The sequence below is a fragment of the Helianthus annuus genome, chromosome 1 (genome assembly GCF_002127325.2).
Source record: "Helianthus annuus cultivar XRQ/B chromosome 1, HanXRQr2.0-SUNRISE, whole genome shotgun sequence".
Classification (NCBI taxonomy): domain Eukaryota; kingdom Viridiplantae; phylum Streptophyta; class Magnoliopsida; order Asterales; family Asteraceae; genus Helianthus; species Helianthus annuus.
This window is the reverse complement of record NC_035433.2, coordinates 1,886,780-1,908,786: the sequence shown is the minus strand read 5'-3', so window position 1 is coordinate 1,908,786 and position 22,007 is coordinate 1,886,780. Positions and strand designations below refer to the sequence as shown.

Below are 22,007 nucleotides of genomic sequence, written 5' to 3'. Positions count from 1 at the left end.
CATTAATTTACTTAAGAGAAGGAGGAATATTTGTCTGGCAACACAATATTCCATAGCATGTGTTATCCGGGACAGTAATATTGCAAAGCGATATGCAACCTCCAATAACCGTCGTTAGCCTGCTGATTAACGCAAGATTATTGCAACCGATAGCTGTGAATCTAGTGGAGGTAGACGAGTATGTAAACGGTGTATCTGTGAAGTTCACGTCTAAATGGTCTGTCCTGCCAGAACAGTTATACGTTAGCAACGGATTGTTGACACGCGCTGTGCCTTCCAATGAGATTTCTAACACTTCAAGATTGTTGTTGGTGATGAAGGGTCTTGGAGGGTTGAAACTTGTGTTGCAAGTTATGGAATAAGTTTGGTGTGCTGAACAATTCGATGTGATTCCGAATGGGTATGGGATCGTGACGGTTCCACATCTTTCTTGGCATCCAGGCAACGGTTGAGACGATGTTTCGGTTAAACAAAAGGTTTTGATCATGAACAACAATAATAATATGTTTCTAGTAAACATCTCAACAATTGGTTAGACTGTTGTGTAGTTGATCTTAATCTGTTTTTGAATAATCAAAGGCATCAGGGGTTTAATTGTTATTAGGGTGTAACATCATAAAACGTATTAGTATAACAGTTCTCGTCTATGGTTTTTTTTTTTTTTTTTTTTTTTTTTGAACGGCAAATTGGGATCATTGACGGACCACTGATGTATCTTCATGTCATCAGTGGAACCACCCGATCATATCCATCTCTACTAGGCAATAATACCTATAAACTAATTCAGGAGGAACCCAATAAACCTGGGAAAAACCCCCTTGTGGGAATCGAACCCAGCCCACCCCGAAATGAATTTCCCTTCTTAAGTTGACATAACCACATGACATTATATCAAAACAAACTTTTCTTTGTAAAGTAAGATGCCAAGCACACAAAATTTCCAGGATTTGAAACAAAGTACCATGTCATTTCCCAACACAAACTTTTCACCAAAAGTAACCAACATTCAAATTTCGCATGAAACAATGCCGCACCGCTCCACTGCATCTATTCAGGTTCCCCTTCCCGCAACTAAAGTTAAAAGATTCCTAATTTCCAAAAACACAGAGAACAGTTTGAAGGTAACTAAATCGATCCATTCTGATGTGACTTCATATACGCTTCTAACTGCCCTGTTGCCGCTAATATAAGACCTGCAGTCAAACATACGTTCAGTTTCATATACGTGTGATGGCAAATGTATCCGTAATACGTCATAACTGACTGCAGATACCTAAAAATAGGGCCGATGGCTTTCCAGGACGCGATTTATATTCAGGATGAAACTGCACTCCCACATAGAATGGATGGCTCGGAAGCTCTAAAATCTGCATGACATAAGAAAAATTAGCAGTTTCCAATAATAATAATAAGAGTAAATTACAAAAATTGTCCTTTATATATGTCATTTATTGCAAACTGTGTCCTTTGTCTTCAATAATTACAGAAAACGTACTCAATGTTTGCAAACCCTTGCAAGTTATGTCATTTAGCCCTAACTCAGTTAATTTTTTGTGGTTAAATCTGACCAAATGGACCCCACATGAGGGTATTTTGGTCATTTTACTCTCATGTGAGGTCCATTTGTTCAGATTTAACCACAAAAATACCCTCATGTGGGGTCCATTTGGTCAGATTTAACCACAAAAAATTAACTGAGTTAGGGCTAAAGGACATAACTTGCAAGGGTTTGCAAACATCAAGTACGTTTTCTGTAATTATTGAAGACAAAGGACACAGTTTGCAATAAGTGACATACATAAAGGACGATTTTTGTAATTTACTCTAATAATAATATTTGTTAACTATAAGGTATGATAAAGATCAAGGGTTCATCATAAAAGTTGAAACAAACCTCCATCCGTTGACGACTTTCATCCTTCCCCACAAATCGTAAGCCGGTTTTCTCTAAATCTCCAACCACCTCGGGATTCACCTACATGACGATGAAAAACTTCTCAAATGAGTGATTTTGTTTGTACTTTTTTACTTTTTTTAACAACCAAATTCCGTTCTAAACCTCGTAACGATGACGGTGTCGCTCATCCACATGATCTGGGTTGTGATACCTGGCAATAAAAAAAAACATAGTAACCAAACAGAAGGTCCGCTGACGCTGATATTTAACGTGTTAAAACACTGAGAAACCGAACCCAAAAGGGTGTGGTTTTCATAGTGTTATATGACATTAAGTATTGAGTAAAGTACACGGATAGTCCCTGTGGTCAACTAAAAATTTGGATTTAGTCCCTAGCTTTTTTAAAGTACACGGATGGTCCTTGTGGTTTGCATTTTGTACACATTTAGTCCCCAACTTTTGCCAAAAGCACATGGATGGTCCCTGTGGTATGCACTTTGTAACACATTTAGTCACTAAACGTTGGGGACTAAATGCATTACAAAGTGCAAACCACAGGGACCATCCGTGTACTTTTGGCAAACGTTAGGGACTAAATATGTTACAAAGTGCAAACTAAAGGGACTATCCGTGTACTTTAAAAAAAAACTAGGGACTAAATCCAAAATTTCGGTTAACCACAGGGACGACGATCCATGTACTTTACTCTTTAAGCATTTAAATAGTTAGGTTGTAGATCGCATACAGTTTTGCAGTTATACAATCAGCAGTCTGCAGTAAAGTTCTTCTAGAGCCAAGCCTCATCGTGTTCCCCATGTGTGTTCTTGAACCCTGAATGTAAACGCGCAAGAAAAAGAAACTGATAATATCCCGTATACGTTTTACACAAACAAGAGATTTGCAATATAAAGCGGAAATACCTCTGGCATGAATATCACAACGGGATTTGGTGCATGCTCATCAAATTCAGTACTATTTGCCCCTTTCCAGCCCAAGATCTGAAAAAAAAAATTGTTATATTACGAATACATAATATTAAGAAAATTAACAGTTATCGTTAAACAACTTACGGATCTAGAAATCTCAATAACCGAAATCTGCATGCCTAAGCAAATGCCAAGATACGGAACTTTATTCTCTCGGGCATACTTAGCAGCAAGTATCATTCCGTTCACACCACGATCACCGAATCCACCAGGAACCAAAACACATGCTGAGTTCTGTACATATTAATATTTAGCTTCACAATAATATTAACTCATACTCAGATATAAACCAAGTTGTGTACAGAGAGAAAGAGTAAAATGCCGTTTTCGTCCCCTGATGGTTTGGCCAGTTTTGCGACTTTCGTCCAAAGGTTTCTTTTTCCGCATCTAGATCCAAAAGGTTTGAAATCTTGCCATTTTCATCCGGCTCATTAACTCCATCCATTTTTCTCAGTTAAGTCAGGGGTATTTCCATCTTTTTTGTTAACTTAAAGGGCAATTAGGTCTTTTCCACATTTTGTAAAAAGACCGAATACCGAATTGCCCTTTAAGTTAACAAAAAAGACGGAAATACCCTTGACCTAACATAATAAAATGGATGGAGTTAACGAACCGGATGAAAAAGGCAGGATTTCAAACCTTTTGGATTCAGATGGGGAAAAGCAAACCTTTGGACAAAGTCGTAAAACTGGCCAAACCTCAGGGACGAAAATGGCATTTTACTCAGAGAGAAATGATAACCAATATGCAGAATGCATGACGGATATTTATAACAGTCATGCAGAGTTAGTTGATGTATGAAACGTTACCCTTAGTGCCTCCCAGGCCTTTGAATGAGCTTCTGGTGTCTGCAAAAGAAAAATCGGTTAAGACGAATATACTTGAACTAAATGGATAAAATAACAGGGGTGTCATACCGATTTAGCACTTTCGTCTTCGAGATCCGAAGCAGCAATCCATTCAATGGAAGGTTTTAACGAACACGCGATGCAGGCATGAAGAAGGGCCTGCATTTCAACCACACGATTATATAAACCAAAACTAAGAGTCTGTACATAGAGTTTAAACTTTAAATACACTAATCATACCTTAACGACAGACAAATAAGAGTCGGTTAGGCCAACGTATTTTCCCACCATTGCAATCTTGACCTGCACGGAATAATCGTTGGTCAGACGCGAAACGAAACGTGGTAATAGAAGAGAATAATCGGGATGAAAACTAACAGAGTTAGTGAGATTGTCAAAAGTTTCGGCCCGAGTAGTCCACTCTTGTAAATTCGGAGGTCCGGCTACACTGAAACACACAATATAATCGATTAGTATACAGTCTATTGTGTCGCAATATCATAACTATTTTACTTGATTATGCAGTGAGTCAGTGACGATAAGGTACATATAAAAGCTCACCGAACTAGTGCTAGCTGTTTCAGGATAGCCTCATGAGCATTTTGGTTCTGGAACAAAGTCATTGAAATTAAGAAACGATGCAAAAGATATCAAAAAATACAAAAAAAATGTTAGGTTTACGTACACGAAGTAAAAGAGGAACATGCCAAATGTTTGGAACGTCATGTATATTGAGAATGTTAGCAGCCTGTTTACAGAATACAGAATTAATCAGGAAACAAAGAAACACAAAAAAAAAATAAAAATAAGTAGAGTCGATACAAAAGATTACAAAACGGTGTAAACATCAACTTACAGGTACATGGCAGAATTGTGAGAGTTTCTGCTTTGTATTTTCCAACAATGGCTGCAAGGTAATCACGGCAGCTAATTAAAACTTAACTACTTATAAGATCCGATAAAGAAAAAGCGACATTTATATGTAATTTTAAGTTAGTCTTGAATATGATTACATGAAACATATGTTGGTAAAAAGTGAGTCCAGATAATAGCCTACCTGTGCGGACCGGCATGCTAAGAAGTGAGGCGTTAGGCCTAATGCTCGCAGTTCTCGAACACTGTGTTGTGTAGGTTTTGTTTTCTGGAAAAAAAAAACAAGCATCAATTAAACACAGGAGTTAACCAATCATAATAACATAACATTTTCCCTTTTTCAAATATTAAAAATTTATAATTTAAATCCAAGTCAAAAGACGTCGAGTATTATTACCTGTTCCCCAACAACACCAAGCACAGGTACAAGGCTAACATGAATAAGGCAGAAATTATCTGGTCCTGTAGTAAAAGAAAAAAAAAATACATAAGCACAATCAACTATACAAACTGCATGCTTGGTTTTAAAAAGCGCGCCCTAGGCGCGCCTAGGCGCAAGGCGCAGGGCCTGGGGCTTTTTTGCTTCTCGCCTTGTGTAATTACAGGAAGCGACCAAAAGGCGCATTTTTTGATGTTTTTTTGTGGGCTTTTTGGCCTGAGGCGCGCGCCTCATGTAACCTAGGCGTTTTACTGCATAAAAATATTGTACCTTGGGTTTTTTGACTTGTACATGTAATTAAAATGGTAAAGCCTTACTTATAGCTATATTTTGGTTAAAGGAAGCTAAAAACCTATGGGATATGTATGGGATATATAAAAAATATTAGAGTGAATTTCAAGTTTTGTCCTTTATCTTTAGGCCACTTTGCAAGTTTTGTCCTTTATGTTTAAATTTGACGAGTTTTGTCCTTTATGTTTAAAAATCAAGCACGTTTTGTCCTTTATGCTTGATTTTTAAGGACAAAACGTGCTTGATTTTTTAAACATAAAGGACAAAACGTGTTTGATTTTTAAACATAAAGGGTAAAACGTGCTTGATTTTTAAACATAAAGGACAAAACTCGTCAAATTTAAACATAAAGGACAAAACTTGCAAAGTGGCCTAAAGATAAAGGACAAAACTTGAAATTCACTAAAAATATTATATAAACATCTTGCGCCTCAGGTACGAAAAGCCCACCGCTTTTGCGCTTTGCGCTTCGCACCTCAATTTTAGACCTCGTCGCTTCTGTGCGCCTCTCGCTTTTTAAAACCAAGACTGCATGTAACGAATCATGATAGTAAACTTACCGGTTGAGAAAAACAACTGCCGCAAAGCCTCTATGAAGGGCATAGACTCAATGTCACCTAAAAAAAGATTAGAAATGTAATAAGTAATAATCATTATACTTCAAAAAGTATTACAAAAGTCAGGCTTCAGAAAGAAGTATTACCAACTGTCCCTCCTAACTCTATGACACACACATCTGCGGGCCCGTCTTTCCCATCCACAGGAATAGCAGAAACAGACTCAATCCAATCCTTAATAGCATCCGTTATGTGCGGGACTACCTAAAACGCGCTTGAACACACAGATCAAGAGTAAGTAATAATATACTAATAAACGATTCAATTTACGCATGTATACTTGCCTGCACAGTCTTTCCAAGGTAATCTCCTTTTCGTTCCTTCTCAAGAACCGACTGATCAAACGAAAACAAGTTAGTTTATCACTACCTTTGCTAGATAAACATAGTTATGACATTACACCAATCGATTTTGGCACCTGATAGATCTTTCCAGTAGTAATGTTATTATCTCTCGTAAGCCTCACATCCAAGAACCGTTCGTAGTTACCGAGATCCAGATCGACCTAATAACATCATATCCATATATAAATCATAGAATCATATACAAACAATAGTTTTTTAAAACTTATGAAATGATATATATATATATATGTGTGTGTGTGTGTGTATATATATATAAACAACACCTCTCCACCATCATCAAGAACAAAAACCTCTCCATGTTCAAAAGGCGACATGGTACCGGCATCCGTGTTCAAGTACGGATCTGCAACCACCAAAGATCATAACAGAACATGTTAGATGCATGCAAAGCAAAGCCCCTTAATTTGAATAACAGTTTCACATGCAATTCACCAGAGATCATGACAGAACATGTTAGATGCATGCAAAGCCCTTAATTTGAATAACAGTTTCATATGCAATTCACCAGAGATCATGACAGAATATGTTAGATGCATGCAAAGCCCCTTAATTTGTATAATAATTTGATACACAATTTCAAAATAAGATGAAAAATATGATCTCTGTACACAATCAGAACTTAAAGTTACCAACAACATAACAAAATTTGCAGCATGCATGAGCAAATCAAACAGAAAATTCAAAAGGGGTTTCTCACAAACTCGAACAGTCGAACATAACCAATAGTTCTCTGGTTAATAACGGTTACCGATTTTTCTCAGAAATTGAAAAACCGTCTCAATTTGGAGCAAGTGAAACAGTTATTTTATAAAAATTTATAAGAACTGTATCTTTTTATGAATAAAATATTAAAATTCTAATGATGAATTTTGAAAAAAAACGAACCGATTTTGATTGAGGTGACGCGAAGGCCACAGGCTTTGAGGACGACGCCAATGCTACTGGCGGTGACGCCTTTGCCGAGGCCGCTAACGACGCCTCCAGTGACCAAAACGTACTTCATTTGTGTGGTGGTTTTGGGTGCCTGCAAGGTGTTTGTGAAAATGTCGCAGAGAAAGAGAGAGAAATGAAATAAAAGGGTTGGTTGAGTGGAGTCGTTTTCTGGAAAGAGAAGAAGAAGAGGAACAATTAAACCCTGGTTGGAGTGGAGTGGGGGATATTAACCCACAAATGGAATCAAACATATAATAGGACAACTTTTTGTTACAAAAAAGGCTATTTGTGGTTCCTTCCCCATTCACTTTTTTAAACCATTTTTTATTATTATTTAGCGTAAATAACTTCAACTTTTATCAATTGACTGACAACATTTCTAACTTTCGATTTGTATTACACCACTCCCAACTTTCAACTTATTGGCCGATAGCACTTCAAAACTAACCTAATACTAACCCATTTTGCTAACATCAACTGTCACGTCACCAAACTAGTGACACGTCATCAAAAAAGCCAAGTTAGATGTCACGTCAGCTGCCATATCATCAACAAAATTTCACATCGGATGGCACGTCAACACACAAGTGTCACATCAGCAAAAAAACTAACTGGGTTAGGGTTCAGTTAGTTTGGGAGTGCTATCGGCCAATAAGTTGAAAGTTTAGAGCAGCGTGGAACAAATCGAAAGTTAAGAATACTAGCGGTCAATTGATGAAAGTTATGATTATTTAAATCAGTTATCCATTATTTATACTAGTATTATTATTATTATATCGTCATTATATATTATTGTTTATTATTGTATGTTTTGTCATTGTATTGTTACATTGTAACCTTAATTGATGGATTATCATGTTTGTGATAGGCTAGTTTACCCATATCCACAAACACAATAATTTAGGTGTCTTATCCCACGTGTGTTGTTAACTATGGTCTTTAAAGTGATATGTTTGTACTTATAAAACATTATTAAGGAATTATTTTTTGAAACTTTTTCTTTGTTGTAACTTTTTAATCCATAAAAAATAAGTAGTACTGAATGAATAATTGATATAATATATTGTTTGTTACGAAGGTATACCAAATTATATAATAGGGTGTAATGCAATGTAATATGATATAATCTAATAATAAGGTGTAATGCGATGTAATATGATATCATCTAATGTTATATAGTATTATATTACGTGGTTGATATAATGTGATATAATGTAACGTAATCCTATATCATATGATATAATATAACTAGCTTTTGAATATATAGTATAGAAACAAAATTTAAAACAATAGAAAAAAGATCTCAAAAAACAACAAGATATTAAAAAAAAAGAAAATCTAATTCTAATAAAAGAGTCTAACTAATGTCACGTATCATTTTCTCCTTCAGTTCATTAATAATAATATTATTATTTATATGTCATTGGCATTTTCTTTTTCAATTCATTAATAATAATAATAATAATAATAATAATAATAATAATAATAACTAATACAAAACAAATAAAGATTCATGTGGTATACTTCCTTAACAATATAAACACACCATTTTACGAATCAATTATAAACAGGTGATCATCGCTATCCGTATAATATCTCACAAATATTATTACTAATAACGTTATATTCAATAACTCTTTATTTAATCCGTATAGAAATGTTTATTTAATCTGTATACATATTAAGAAAAAAAAAAAAAAACAAAGGGTTCAAATGTAAAACATTAAATAGTTTTTATCTCAACTCATTTATTATTATCTTTGACTAATTAATTAGTGATAAACATTATCATCATCCACACTTAAATAACTCTTTATTTAATCCGTATACAAATTAAGAAGAAAAAGAACAAAGGGTACAAATGTAAAACATTAAATAGTTTTTCTCTCAACTCATTTATTATTATCTGTGACTAATTAGTTAGTCATAAACACTGTCATCCTCCACACTTAAATTTTTGCTTACACACATCAAAATTTATCCTACATGTTTTGAAATTTATTCTACACATATTGAAATTAAGAAGAAAAAAAACAAAGGGTACAAATGTAAAACATTAAATAGTTTTTCTCTCAACTCATTTATTATTATCTTTGACTAATTAATTAGTCATAAACACTATCATCCTCCACACTTAAATTTTTGCTTACACACATCAAAACTTATCTTACACGTCTTGAAATTTATCCTACACATATTGAAATTTCTCATACACAGGCACGCAGCTCGTAATTCATTTTACACACCTTGTAATTTATACTACACTTTAAATTATATATTTTTTTTATTTTTTTGAAAAATATGTTTTTTTTTAAATAAGTTACAAATTTAATGTAGTTAGCTATTAAAAAGGAAGACTATCAATTAATGATCCATATAAGTTTACCAGTATACCCTTACGCTAATACTAAATACAAAAATTAAATGAAGTAAAATGAAGCATTCTTATTGGTTGAAATTTCTTTTTTTTATTCTTACAAAAAATTTCTTCTCATTTGAACTCTATACTATATATATGATCATAAAAAACATATCGTAATAGAAAAGGTCATTTTTATGGCAATAAAGCTACTAGAGTGGAGCATTTTTGTAGGATCAAATCAAGCCAAAATCTGATTTTGTATATGAATCAAAGATGAACACACTAAAAAATATATCTTTAAAACCCTTGAAATGATTTGCAAGTGATGAATACAATATAGCCCCCAAATCTCACTCTAAGTGTGTGTTACCTAGAACCCTAATCATCTCTATCTATTTATAGCCTTTACCATTTTAGGCTAATTACAATTAAGTCCCTAGAGATAATAACTTACTAAAAATATCACTAAACATGAAAACTAATTAAATGAACTAATAAATATATTTTGTCTAAATAAAATATATTTAAGTATCCAAAGCAATAAAACTGTCATATCTCAAACTTCCACACGCCATATCATTCTTCGATCTTCTCGTGTCGACTTGCGTGTTGACTTTGACTTGATAGCGTTGACTTTGACTTGTTTGCGTAGACTTTGTTGACTTGATTCGTTGATAACATTAGACTACACGTTTTAGACCCAACAATCTCCCCCTTAGGCTAATGTTATCAAACTCTTGTATCATCTTTAGAACCGCCAACTTTATGCATGTTGTAATCTTGAATTTGGTAAGCTTCAGTCTCAATCTTAGGCCCAACAATTTTCTAAACAATGGTCGAGGGAAAACAAGATTAACATAATTTGAGTAAGCGGATATATGGTTCTGGATAATTATGTTGGCTATCACCTGAACTTATACCCATGAAATATATCTATTCTTTCAGTCTCATACTCTAATGCCCGTCTCAAATTAGACGATAGAATTGTTGGTCATGCAATTTAGGAGAACGAGTAAAAGATGTTGTAGATCCCAAGCCTCAAGGATTGTAGGTTACTGTGGTAAGGATCTTTGGTTGTGTGTTGTTATTGTGGTAGACGGACATGTGGTCAATAATTGTAGGTTAAACTAGTGGAATTTATTCGCGTGTTCGGCAAGAATTCGTTTATTATGATACCAGTGCAAATGTTGCTCAACCAAAATTTATGTGGTACCGATATTATTGGGATGGTATCAGTTTGGGTCGTCGTGGTACCGGTACGGTGCCGACACTCGTTGTAGTTTACAATATCAAAAAGATACTCTATTACGAGTACAACTCGGTTTTGAACAATTTGTATGGAAACCCACAAAAACGAATATTGGTACCATTATCGAAGTTGCTCAAACGATATGGTTAGGTTTGTCACGATAAAAAAAAATCAATTAGATTTGACCAGATTATTTATACAATATTATTCAGAACTCGGTTTGGAGATAAATTTATATCGAGACGTAGATAAAATATATACACATTGCAATAATATATACTTGTAATTTAAAACTATATAAAAACAAAATTTAGTCAAGATTAATTATATTAATAAAATAAATAATAACTATTAAAAGTTACAGAAAATATTGAAAACTTGTATGGTCACTGTCCATAATTTGGTAAATGTTATATAAAATGATAAATAAATAAGCTATCGGTAAATGAAAAGACTAGTTAAGAGTCCAAATACTCCAAGAAATCTTTAAGAAAGAAGGAAATTGTTTCTAAGAAACTTGGTGGCAAGAGATTAACCGATTACGTGGATGATCAATGATGACACTTTATCTTATGATGGAGATATGTAAAAACATATATGTTTAACGATTCAAACATCCACAAAAATATATATGATAGTTGGGACCCCCTCCTTGATATAGAAGGTAGAAAAATTCATAAGTTATTAGGATAATGAGAACATTGACATGTTTGTTTTATTGTTTACCTTCGGAAGGATCTTTCAATTGCTCACAAAAAAAAAGAGTTTAAATGAAAAGGCAGATGATTTACAAGAAATTATAAATAAAAAAATCTATTAAAAAGTTGATAAAAATTTACAAGAAATTATAAAAAAATCTAATAAAAATTGATTAAAAAACTAAGGATGTTAAGATAATATTGTAATAATCTAACAAAATTGTGAAATATTGACATGCATCTGCTAAGAACGCGTGTGAATATTGATTCGGCTACATGCATCTACCGTGTTCTTGTATTTTTACTTCTCAAATCTGGTATTTATTATCCAGATCGTGCAGAATTTCACTCATTTATGGGTTTTCAGTCAAGGACCTTCTTACGGTTCATAAGTTCTCGGGGCTTAATCAAAGCAAAATAGATACGCTTCTTGGCATGATATACATGACGTGTTGGTGGCTTGGTGTATCTGGAAGACGAGGAACGAGCTTACATTCACAGCTACAAAAAGAGACATTTACTCCGTCTTTGAGGATATCAAATCGCTTACCTTTCTTTGGTACAAGAATAGGTCGAAATGTTTGAATGTAGTTTGGTCCGATGGAACCGTTGCCCATTGTAACTTTGCTTTTCGTTGTTGTATCGCTAGCTTCTTACTAGTTTTTGCTTTAATGAAAGTCGCCGTTTCAAAAAAAAAAAAAATTCTTCTAAGCATATAAATGAGCATATACCACATCGAGTAAAAGTCATTGTCAGTAATGACTATAAAAGGATGTTGCCATGAAACATGTGTACATTATAGATCGTAAGTTCCAACCAAAAGAGGAAACAGTACTTGTTAAACTTCTTCTAATGGAAAGATATACATGACCAACAAATTTGTTAGACTAGCAAGTGATGTTAATAAACAGACAAACCTTGATAACTCTAAGTGTTAGGATCTGAGTTTCTTAGATTGTGTTGTTTAATAAAGTTAGGATCTAAGTTTCTTAGATTGTGTTGTTTAATAAAGATGGACGATGAAAACAAAGATTAATGTGCAGCGGAAATGAAAATAAACTTTAACACACAATCAAAGAAGAAAAGTTTAAAGATTGTATCTATTACAAAATTCAACTATGTGTGCATGCAACTAGATTCCCCCTCAGCCTGAGCTCACTGATTTGTTCGTATAAAGATGACTTGTTGCAAAAGAGCTAATATAACGGTACATGCGCCAAGAAAGAATCTCGGGACCGTAATTGGTCTTTGGATTTGATTAGGACATTGACTAATTCTTGCTTAGAGTTGGGAGTCGTGGTGTTTGCGCTCAAAATCTCTGAGTTCCTTTTGGTATTCAGACTGGCAGCATTGTCCACGCCACCACATCAGCCACCAAAATCTACTTGTAAATAATTTTCCGGAATATTTTGGGCAGTCTCTATCTTGGTTAAAATGAAATTCACGGTGGCGTGATAAAGCCCCTAGGGGCTTTCCACTTGCGGGTTATTACCGCGAGGCGTGTGGCTGACCGAAATCTTGTTGAGTGATTTCTGGTTGGAGGCACTGTTCTATTTATAGTACAAACTAAACCACTGAGCATCTTTGTCTAACCACTGATAATACAAAACACTGATTATACATAAACACTGCTGCAGCTTTCCACTATTGTATCCTAAGCACTGATGTTGAGGATCAGTGCTTTCTTCAAAGGGTGATCAGTCCTTGAATGAGCAGTGCTTTGGTCTTCATCAGTACTTGAGAGACAACAGTAGTTAGGGCTTCAGTCTTTCTACTTCATCAGGTCTTTGGCTATCAGTTGTTGAGAAGATCAGTACTTAGAGTCCATCAGATGATAGATAGCCACTGTCATAGGGAGAATCTAGAACAAGCTCTGCTTATGATGATCAACTGTTGTGAACCAGTTTTGGCTTTCCTTATCATCTGCTCTTCTGGGCTTGAATGCATGGGCCAACACTAAGGCCATGTGTAGTTGTTCAGATTTGGGCGTTTTGATGCCCAACCATGCCTGGAAACGGCCCCCATGGGCGTTTGTTTTGATTTTTTGGTGTTTGGCGTGGAATATACAACGCCTGATGGGGCATTCTTTGACCAATCACCAATTTCCAAGCTTTATTTGTCCAATAATAATTTTTTATGGTTTTTCTTTTATTTAATTCTATTACACCACAATACCCACATCCCACTACACCCATTTTAGAAAAACGCCTCATCGCTGACAGGCTGTTACATGGCGCACAACACCTAAGGGTGGGACATTATTCACCCAACGACTACGCATGGTCTAACGATGTTAATTCTTTTCATGTCGTTCGTAAAACCTACTTATGATTCACTAAGTTTATTTGAACGAAGTTAAGTATTTGATTTAGGCTTTTATGATCTTTATTTAATTATTTAATAAATCCTAATCACACATTTGATAATTATATTGTACAATTATTTTGTCTAACTTATATATTTCTCAATTTATTTACAACTATCCAATATACAATTTAGGGGATGTTTGGCAACATCTGAATGGTTAAGTGCTGAATCACTAAGAGGTCTGTCTGAACCATTAAGAGCCTGTATAATACTTAACCGTTCAGAGGCAAATGTTTGACCAATTCAGATTAGAGGTCTTAACCATTCAGACTCTGTATAATGCTTAACCATCCAGAGGCAAATGTCTGAAACATTCAGACATCTGCTCGTGAAACAAACAGTCTGAACCATTAAGTGTTGAACCAGTATGAGGTCTGAACCATTAAGAGTCACATTAAGAGGTAAACAACCAGCCCCTTACACTCAATTATCTCTAAAAACAATTATTTTACAATTAGGATCTGATCGACACGTGTCTATGGCGCTAAATAATATGCGGGGGTACGACTGTCATTCCACGTTAATTTTTGAACATTCCCTTATTTGTCAGCGCCTTTTTATTCCATTTTGAATCAAAACTCCAAAATTTTCGTGTTAGCTGTTACCTCCTCTCCAAGTTTTCGAGATCAATGGCTTTTGATATGGATTGCGGGTTACAGGGTAATCTGTTAGACCTTTGTTTGAGCATATCATGTAAAATTAATGGCGTTTTTTATTATTCGTGTTGTGTTCTTCAAGTAAATCATGTAAAAGCAATGTCGTTTTGTTAATTATATATCTTATAGTGGCGTTTCTTTTGGTATTAATATAAATTCAAATTAGGCGTTTTCCCAGGATATCTCTTATATATATATATATATATATTGTTGATGAAAGACAATGAATAGTAATTTTAGTTTTATAATAATATATTTTTTATATTTTATTATTTTAGTATATAATACTTTATTATTATTACATTAGTATATAATACTTTATTATTATTATTACATTTACTTTAACTTTTAACTTATTTCTCTCTTTTTCTTTTTTAAAACCATATACCCTTTGTCATTTACTTTTTGTTTTTAATAATTAATTTTTTTTATTATCATATTTCGTTTATCAGCTAATTTAATTTTCTTTAATAACTTGCGTTCGTTATTTTTTTTCTAAAAACTAAAGTACGTAGTTGTACTTATTTTTTTCCCTGGACGATCTGAAATAAAGTATTGTTAAAAATGAAGCTGTATTCGCAATAGAGTATTTATTTGGTATCGTTTTACGAGACGATGATAATCCGAACCGATTTTGACGGTTTGGTTTTCTAAACAACATGCTTCATTTTAAAATAACGTTTGTTTAGCATTATCATTTGTCTCGTTTCGCTGCAACGCACGACGTAAACAAACTTAGTTTAATTTATGGAAACTTGTATAACTGAATGTCTGAATGGGCTTAGTGTACAACTTTGTCATCTGAAATTAATGGTGGCCCACTGGCCCATAATAATACAGCCCAAGCTGCTAGGCATCAGGGAGTTAGGGTTGGCTTCAAGTGGGCCAAAAAGTTGTTGACCGACAGCCCTAAAGTTGGAGCTTGTGGAGTTTTAACATTATCATCATATTTTCTATGTACATAAATTCAATTCCATAAAATATAATATAATAAATGAATGTAAGATGAAAAAATTATCTTAGGATTTGAAATATAAAAGATGTATGCTAGATCCATCTTAAATCTGAATCGAGTTAGAATGAAACTTTAATGTTCATAAACCTTTAAGTCGATCAAATCGTGAAAAGTGAAGTAAATTGGTAGGTTTGAACGATTTGAAATTCATACGATTCAACTAATGGTTTAGAACCACGTTTAATGGTTTGGTTCATGGTTGGGAACTTGAAACCAAGTTTATAAACTCATATGTTTGCGTTAAGTGTTATTTGTTGGTTTTTGACGTCATCAAGCCATCTTATATAAACCTCATCATCATCAATACTGAGTATGATGATGATGATGAGGAGGTTTACATAAGATCAAAGTAATATCATAATAACATGTATTGTCTGTGTGGAAACATACCTACGTGTCAAAATTGGTGCGAAATCACACTTCATGTGGACACCTTAGCTGTGTGACACGTGTATTCTTAACCTTGGGATTTTTTTTGTCCGAAACCTCACTCCATGTGACAACAAATCGTTGGAGTGAGAACAAATCGTATTAAGAAATTAAAAGAAAAACAATTCTTAATTTTAAAAATCATTTTTTTGTGCGTCCCTCCCACGGCTTAATTTGTACGTCCCGCCGGCGCCTTTAATTTCTTTGTGCGTCCCGCCGATAGCCATCGATTTCTTTGTGCGTCCTGCACAAAGATGTTAATAGGTTAAAAAAATTTCTACGAAATATACATGTGTCGAGTCCTTAGTGTGTCCATGTTGAGTATGTTTTCGCACAAAGTTTGACACATGGAATGTGTTTTTGCACAACAAGTATATGTTCATTTTTAGAATTTGGAAAATCAGTGTTCATTTTGAAATATTTTTCTGGTCATATGTTCATTTTGTAACTATTCCCAAATAAACTAACACATGTGCCTCAATAGGGTGTGGTCTCATACAAAGCTGTAACACAGGTTTATCCTAATAAGCCTTCAGGTGCCTTTATTAGGAATAGTCCATTTAATTTATACAGTAGCACAGATCTTTGACAATCACATATCAACCCTCTATTTAAGTTTATAATTGTAATGGTCACATCACCATTGCACAACTTGCCCTTATGCACTCTCTGTTTAATTTCATTCCATATATGATGTATTTAAAGACATAAATGTAATCCCAAGTGGTCCTATCCCGTTGTGCATGCTAAATATTTACGCCTCGGGGCCATCTGAGAAGGTGTTTAATATGAGGGTGACCATACTGGTCGCGAGCTTAGTCACTCCCCTAATAAGTCCAAAACATAATAAAACTAGTGAACCTTAATCATACACGGGAGAGGAGAGGAGATTGAGCTTTGTCGACATAAGGCCGTCGCACTACACCCGATGTCCTTGACGTTAGTGTCGGACAGTTTTTAAATATGCATGATTTCTTCATTTTTTTTACCAGAAAATATTGATTGCTAAATATAGTTAGTTAGGGACATTCAATGTGATAATGTTATGGGCAAGTGGAGTGGGCCTTCAATGTGACAGGATAATATTTGAAAAGATTTTAGTTCTTAAATTCTTTAAAAGAACGTGTACATATTTATATAGAAACTTGTGTGTATGTATATATATATATACACAAAAGTTTTGTGTATAAACTTGTCACGATATGAAAACTAAACAGTTTATGTTGATAACTAATTAGTTTATTGTAAAAAAGATATATATGTAAAAAACAAAGACAACTCAAAAAATATAAAAACAATTGCTAAATGGAAATGGATTAAATGATTAATTGCTTGAAATAATATTTGGATGAATCTCTTAGGTGTAACATAACATGACACATAAATATAATATAAATATAATGTATTCTATTTTTTTATTACAGCCACGTTCTATTAAAGCAAATAAATATATCGTATTGACACATAAATATAATTATAATGTATTCTATTTTTTTAGCAACCACGTTTCTATTAAAATAATCTATCCGATCTAGTTATCATATACCTGCATGGGCGGACCTACATTGGTGCCACCGGGGTCTCCGGACCCCAATCTTTTAAAAAAAAATAGTAGATTCGGTATATTAAATTGTATATGGACCCCATGAATACAATTAGATGGACACCATAGAAATAAAAAGAAAGCTGGTGTAGTGGTAAATCTCCCTCTTTTCCACCAAGAGGTCATGGGTTCCATCCTTGATAAACCCATTTTTCTTATTTTTTTTAAAAATCTAGTTCAAACCTCACTTTAACTCGACCCGAACGAGGACCGACCCGAAAATGGATCCCATTGAAATAAAATCCTGGGTCCGCCACTGTATACCTGTGAAAAAACTTTAGTTAGTCAAACATACCGTTTTGGTCAAAAATCTGATTAAGGATAATATAACCAAACTTTGATTGTGAGGTAGAGTGCTTGATGTGTTAAACATTTGACAATTGAGTGAACAAATATGAAACGTAAACAATGATGAACACAGGGATTTATACGAGGAAAAAACTCTTGATCAATTATTGATCTCCGGCACAAAAAAACCTGACAATAACAATCTCACTTTAACGGAAAAGTAGATACGCGTATCCGTAATGAACAATTGACAGATTTTAACCTCAATCAGAATGTTGTAAGTTATTTTGAAACGACATAAATAAAAGTTAGAAACAAGATAGAGTTATTTCTCCATCGTAGTGAGATCGAAATTACAATGAAAGTAAAAAAAAAAAAAAACTTAAGAATGCATCTTTCATATTAGGGTGTAAGGAGTGGTTAAACATTTTGGAGTGGCAAACTAAAAAATCAACCAATGAGAGTGTGCCACGTCAATCAGTGAAAAGTGTTTAAACTTTGGTGAAAAGTGTTGGCAATGGTTTAAACACTTGGTGAAGTGGTAAACTTTTTTTTTTAAAAAAAAAAGAAAAAGGTGTAATTGGTTGAGAGATGGCATGGACCCCACCCCACAACACCCTCTCTCTCATACACTCCCTCTCTCTCTCCTGCTCCCTCACTCTCTCTCTTCTTCCCCGCGTCGGCAAGCAATCACCGATCCATTTACCACACCGATCGGTAAAGGGGTTGGCGGCGGTGTTGCCGCTCGACAAACCGACTTTGCCGCGCCCCTTTACCGACCACTCCGGACACCCTTACTTGCATGAATAATTCACATTACTAGCATGAATTATTATCGATGAGGGGAAAACATTTTCAGTTAATATTATAAACTTAATAATACTCAATTTCCTTTTAAATTTTACCGAAACTATAACTAAATATCAAACTGTTGGTCTTGTTGCTTTAATTACTTACATGAATCATCCTGGAAAATGATGAAACTGTCATCAAAAAGCACATATGGTTTTCTTTATCAACAGAAGGAAAGGATACATGAGACATGTAGTCATAGTCTCGATCACAGATCACTTCGATCTGTCGAATTCATTTTCAAAGGGAAGATGTCATGTACAAATTAAAAAATATAAATAAATTTGATTATTATAATTTATAGGCAATCTTTTACTTAATATTGTTTTGCAACCCGAATGGATTTGTAATCAAATCGATGATGGTCTGAAGTTAAGTTTCAACATGATAAATACACAATACGACCTTTACAGTTTTGGAGTGCTATATATGAGGTTTCCCATCTATGTAACTATATTATTACTTCATGTAATAATATCGTTACAAAGATGGAAAACCTCATATATGTTAACATATGAGGTTTGGCGTGAAGTTTCAACATGATATAATTACATGTATGTTAATTATGTAACTCTGTTAAAAACTTAAATACAAGATATAACTTTGAAAATCATTTATGCTATATTATAAGACGGTTAGTTTAGAACCAGTGGCGGACCCAGGATTTTTGGACAATGGGGTCCCATTTTTCCGATGTTCAAATTTTTTGGATCGCTCGTTATTCGGGTCGGGTCGAGAAACATAATAGAAAACAATATCATAACTAAACTACAAGTTTCATTTACTACACATTCAGCTATTAAAATACCCAATTTTAAAGTCAAGTTTAATTCATTTACTACACATTCAGCTATTAAAATACCCAATTTTAAAGTCAAGTTTAAAAAAAAACCCAAAATAACGAAAGAAACAGGTATTGAACCCAGGACCCTTTGGATGTAAACAAGGGGTTTTAGCAATCGATCAGGCTCACTCTCATTGTTATGGGGTCAAACTAAATTATTTTATGGGGTCCATAGAAAATTTTATATACCGTTTCTACTACTTTTTATAAAAAGATTGAGGTGTATTTTATATACCGTTTCTACTACTTTTTAGCAATCGATCAGGATCCCGTTCCGCTTAACGTGGGTCCGCCCCTGTTTAGAACCCTAATATACCGAGTTTGATAGATTACTAGAATTCGGTTCCTTATCTAATAGTTGGAGATCATGTGGTGTATTTATTCTAAAAAATCTAGGAATTGCTGTTAAAAATATCAAACATAATATAACATGATTCATTATAAAACAACATGATAATACATCATTTATTACTATTGGGACATGAATGTATGATGACCAAATCAATCTTACAAAACTGAATAAAAAATAAAACTAAGAGAGAAGCCATGCAATCATTGCATCTTGCTTTTGTACATCCACCCCTACTTGTTGTTCTTCTTCTGGACTCTCCCATGGCCATGACATAATTATATCATCATCTTCCTCAACCCCCAACCCTAACCCTAACATGCTGTCACCATCTTCAAAATTCCATTCCCACCCCCAATCAACCTGGTTTACTTGGCTACTATCATTGGTTGATGGGCTTGAAGAATTTATATGATTAATCATATCATCTTGATCAGTTAAAGGCAATACCACAGTTGGATCCATTAACAGACTTTCGTCGTAAAAGCATTCATCGAATCCGTTCTCGTTCTCTTTCTCCCTCTCCACACCGGAAGTAGACGAATCATGCATTACTTCACCACCACCGCCTACGGATGGATTAACCATGTTAGTTTGTGGCTCGGACGATGGTTTGGAGGTCTTTTTACGTGGTTTCTTGATCTTCGTGGCAGCGCTCCGTCGCTTGGTGGGAATTGGAGAGGAGGAGGGGGTGAATTTGCGACTCAAATGCGAGTTCCAGTAGTTTTTTATTTCGTTGTCTGTTCTCCCGGCCAAGTGGCCCGCTATCAACGACCACCTACAACGAAAAATTAGATGCTATTAGTAAATAAATAAATTACGCGCACAAGGTTATGTTAAACGTACCCCATTCTCTAAAAATATATCTATCTATTTATAAAAACCTTGGATTTGATGTTTTCATAGGGAGTAGGATGAAAATAATAGGATATGTTTAGCAAAACCCTAACCTATTATATATTAATGATTTCTAATACTTAATTGTCTAAAATTAATTTTGAGAAATTGATAAAAACCTGTTACCGAGCGAGGCATGCAGCTTAAGTATGAGCTCTTCTTCTTCAGCAGATATATTTCCTCTCTTTAAATCAGCTCTTAAGTAGTTTATCCATCTCAACCTACAACTTTTCCCACACCTCAGCAATCCTATAAATGTATTTGATCAATATTAACTCTCATTAGTGTCAAACTTTATATAAATTATAACAAAAAAAATCATGTTTATATAAATTATAACAAAAAAATCATACAAATTATATTTGATCAACATTAACTCATTAGTATCAAACTTTATATAAATTATAACAAAAAATCATACAAATTATATTTGATCAACATTAACTCATTAATGTCAAACTTTTTATTAATTATAACAAAAATCTTACAAATTATATTTGATCAACATTAACTCATTAATGTCAAACTTTATATAAATTATAACAAAAAATCATGACAAATTATATTTGAACAACATTAGCTCATTAGTGTCAAACTTTATATAAATTATAACAAAAAGTCATACAAATTATATTTGATCAACATTAACTCATTAATGTCAAACTTTATATAAATTATAACAAAAAAAAATCATACAAATCATCATATAATAAAGCCAGATTACCAGCATTTTTTGGCAATGATCTCCAAGAACCTTCACCATGAAGATGAATGTAATTAGACAGTATCTGGTCTTCTTCGGCGGTCCAGCGGCCTCTTCGCAACCCGACTTTCGCGCAACATGGAGCTCTTCCCATGATCGAAATTACCTATATGTTGAAGAAATTTGTAGAGATTGCATGCATATATAAAACAAAAAATTTTGGTAGTAAAGTGGGGGTGTGATCGCTGCATTTAAAAAGGGAAAAGGATGATGGGGCCAGAAGGGTGTGGTGGAATGGTTTGCCACATGTGTACAAGAAATGAGTATGACTAACTCTCTTGTCGTGGCTTCTTCTCTGTCGAGTACTCTCAAGGCGTAGCCTTTTAGCATGTTAATCTTCTCTTTGTCCACTTTTTTCATTTATTTATTTTAAATTTTAGTCTAAG

The 22,007-nt window shown here is 34.0% G+C and overlaps 2 protein-coding genes across 3 annotated transcripts; both read right to left on the bottom strand.

Moving 5' to 3' along the window:
* Window positions 1-889: 889 nt before the first annotated feature.
* On the bottom strand, window positions 890-7,489 carry LOC110942232 (CTP synthase). 2 transcript variants are annotated; one of them, XM_022183990.2, is made up of 22 exons: window positions 7,202-7,489; window positions 6,580-6,659; window positions 6,370-6,456; window positions 6,236-6,286; window positions 6,038-6,155; window positions 5,895-5,951; window positions 5,002-5,066; window positions 4,789-4,872; window positions 4,588-4,638; window positions 4,417-4,479; window positions 4,293-4,339; window positions 4,110-4,179; window positions 3,972-4,034; window positions 3,801-3,890; window positions 3,693-3,731; window positions 2,968-3,117; window positions 2,818-2,895; window positions 2,643-2,728; window positions 2,060-2,108; window positions 1,895-1,975; window positions 1,274-1,367; window positions 890-1,193 (listed from the first exon to the last, which is right to left on the bottom strand). In XM_022183990.2, exons 1-22 carry the CDS (start codon window positions 7,317-7,319, stop codon window positions 1,126-1,128), a joined length of 1,689 nt encoding a protein of 562 aa, XP_022039682.1. In that variant the 5' UTR covers window positions 7,320-7,489; the 3' UTR covers window positions 890-1,125. The 2 variants fall into 2 exon arrangements, with proteins under 2 accessions (XP_022039682.1, XP_022039675.1); XM_022183983.2 differs by having other exon boundaries at window positions 3,972-4,179.
* A 12,528-nt stretch (window positions 7,490-20,017) lies between these two features.
* Window positions 20,018-21,784, bottom strand: LOC110942222 (transcription repressor MYB6). The gene is made up of 3 exons (XM_022183975.2): window positions 21,583-21,784; window positions 20,978-21,107; window positions 20,018-20,739 (listed from the first exon to the last, which is right to left on the bottom strand). The coding sequence occupies exons 1-3, from the start codon at window positions 21,713-21,715 to the stop codon at window positions 20,145-20,147; spliced, it is 858 nt and encodes a 285-aa protein (XP_022039667.1). The 5' UTR covers window positions 21,716-21,784; the 3' UTR covers window positions 20,018-20,144.
* Between the last annotated feature and the right edge of the window lie 223 nt (window positions 21,785-22,007).

Excerpts from the sequence above, each read along its gene's own strand:
- LOC110942222 (XM_022183975.2), bottom strand. The coding sequence starts at position 21,715 with ATGGGAAGAGCTCCATGTTGCGCGAAAGTCGGGTTGCGAAGAGGCCGC. Across the intron at positions 21,108-21,582 it reads ATCATTGCCAAAAAATGCTG|GATTGCTGAGGTGTGGGAAA; the intron begins GTAATCTGGCTT and ends ATACATTTATAG. Across the intron at positions 20,740-20,977 it reads CATGCCTCGCTCGGTAACAG|GTGGTCGTTGATAGCGGGCC; the intron begins GTTTTTATCAAT and ends TTTTCGTTGTAG.
- LOC110942232 (XM_022183983.2), bottom strand. The coding sequence starts at position 7,319 with ATGAAGTACGTTTTGGTCACTGGAGGCGTCGTTAGCGGCCTCGGCAAA. Across the intron at positions 6,660-7,201 it reads CGTCACCTCAATCAAAATCG|ATCCGTACTTGAACACGGAT; the intron begins GTTCGTTTTTTT and ends TGGTGGTTGCAG. Across the intron at positions 1,368-1,894 it reads AAAGTCGTCAACGGATGGAG|ATTTTAGAGCTTCCGAGCCA; the intron begins GTTTGTTTCAAC and ends TATGTCATGCAG.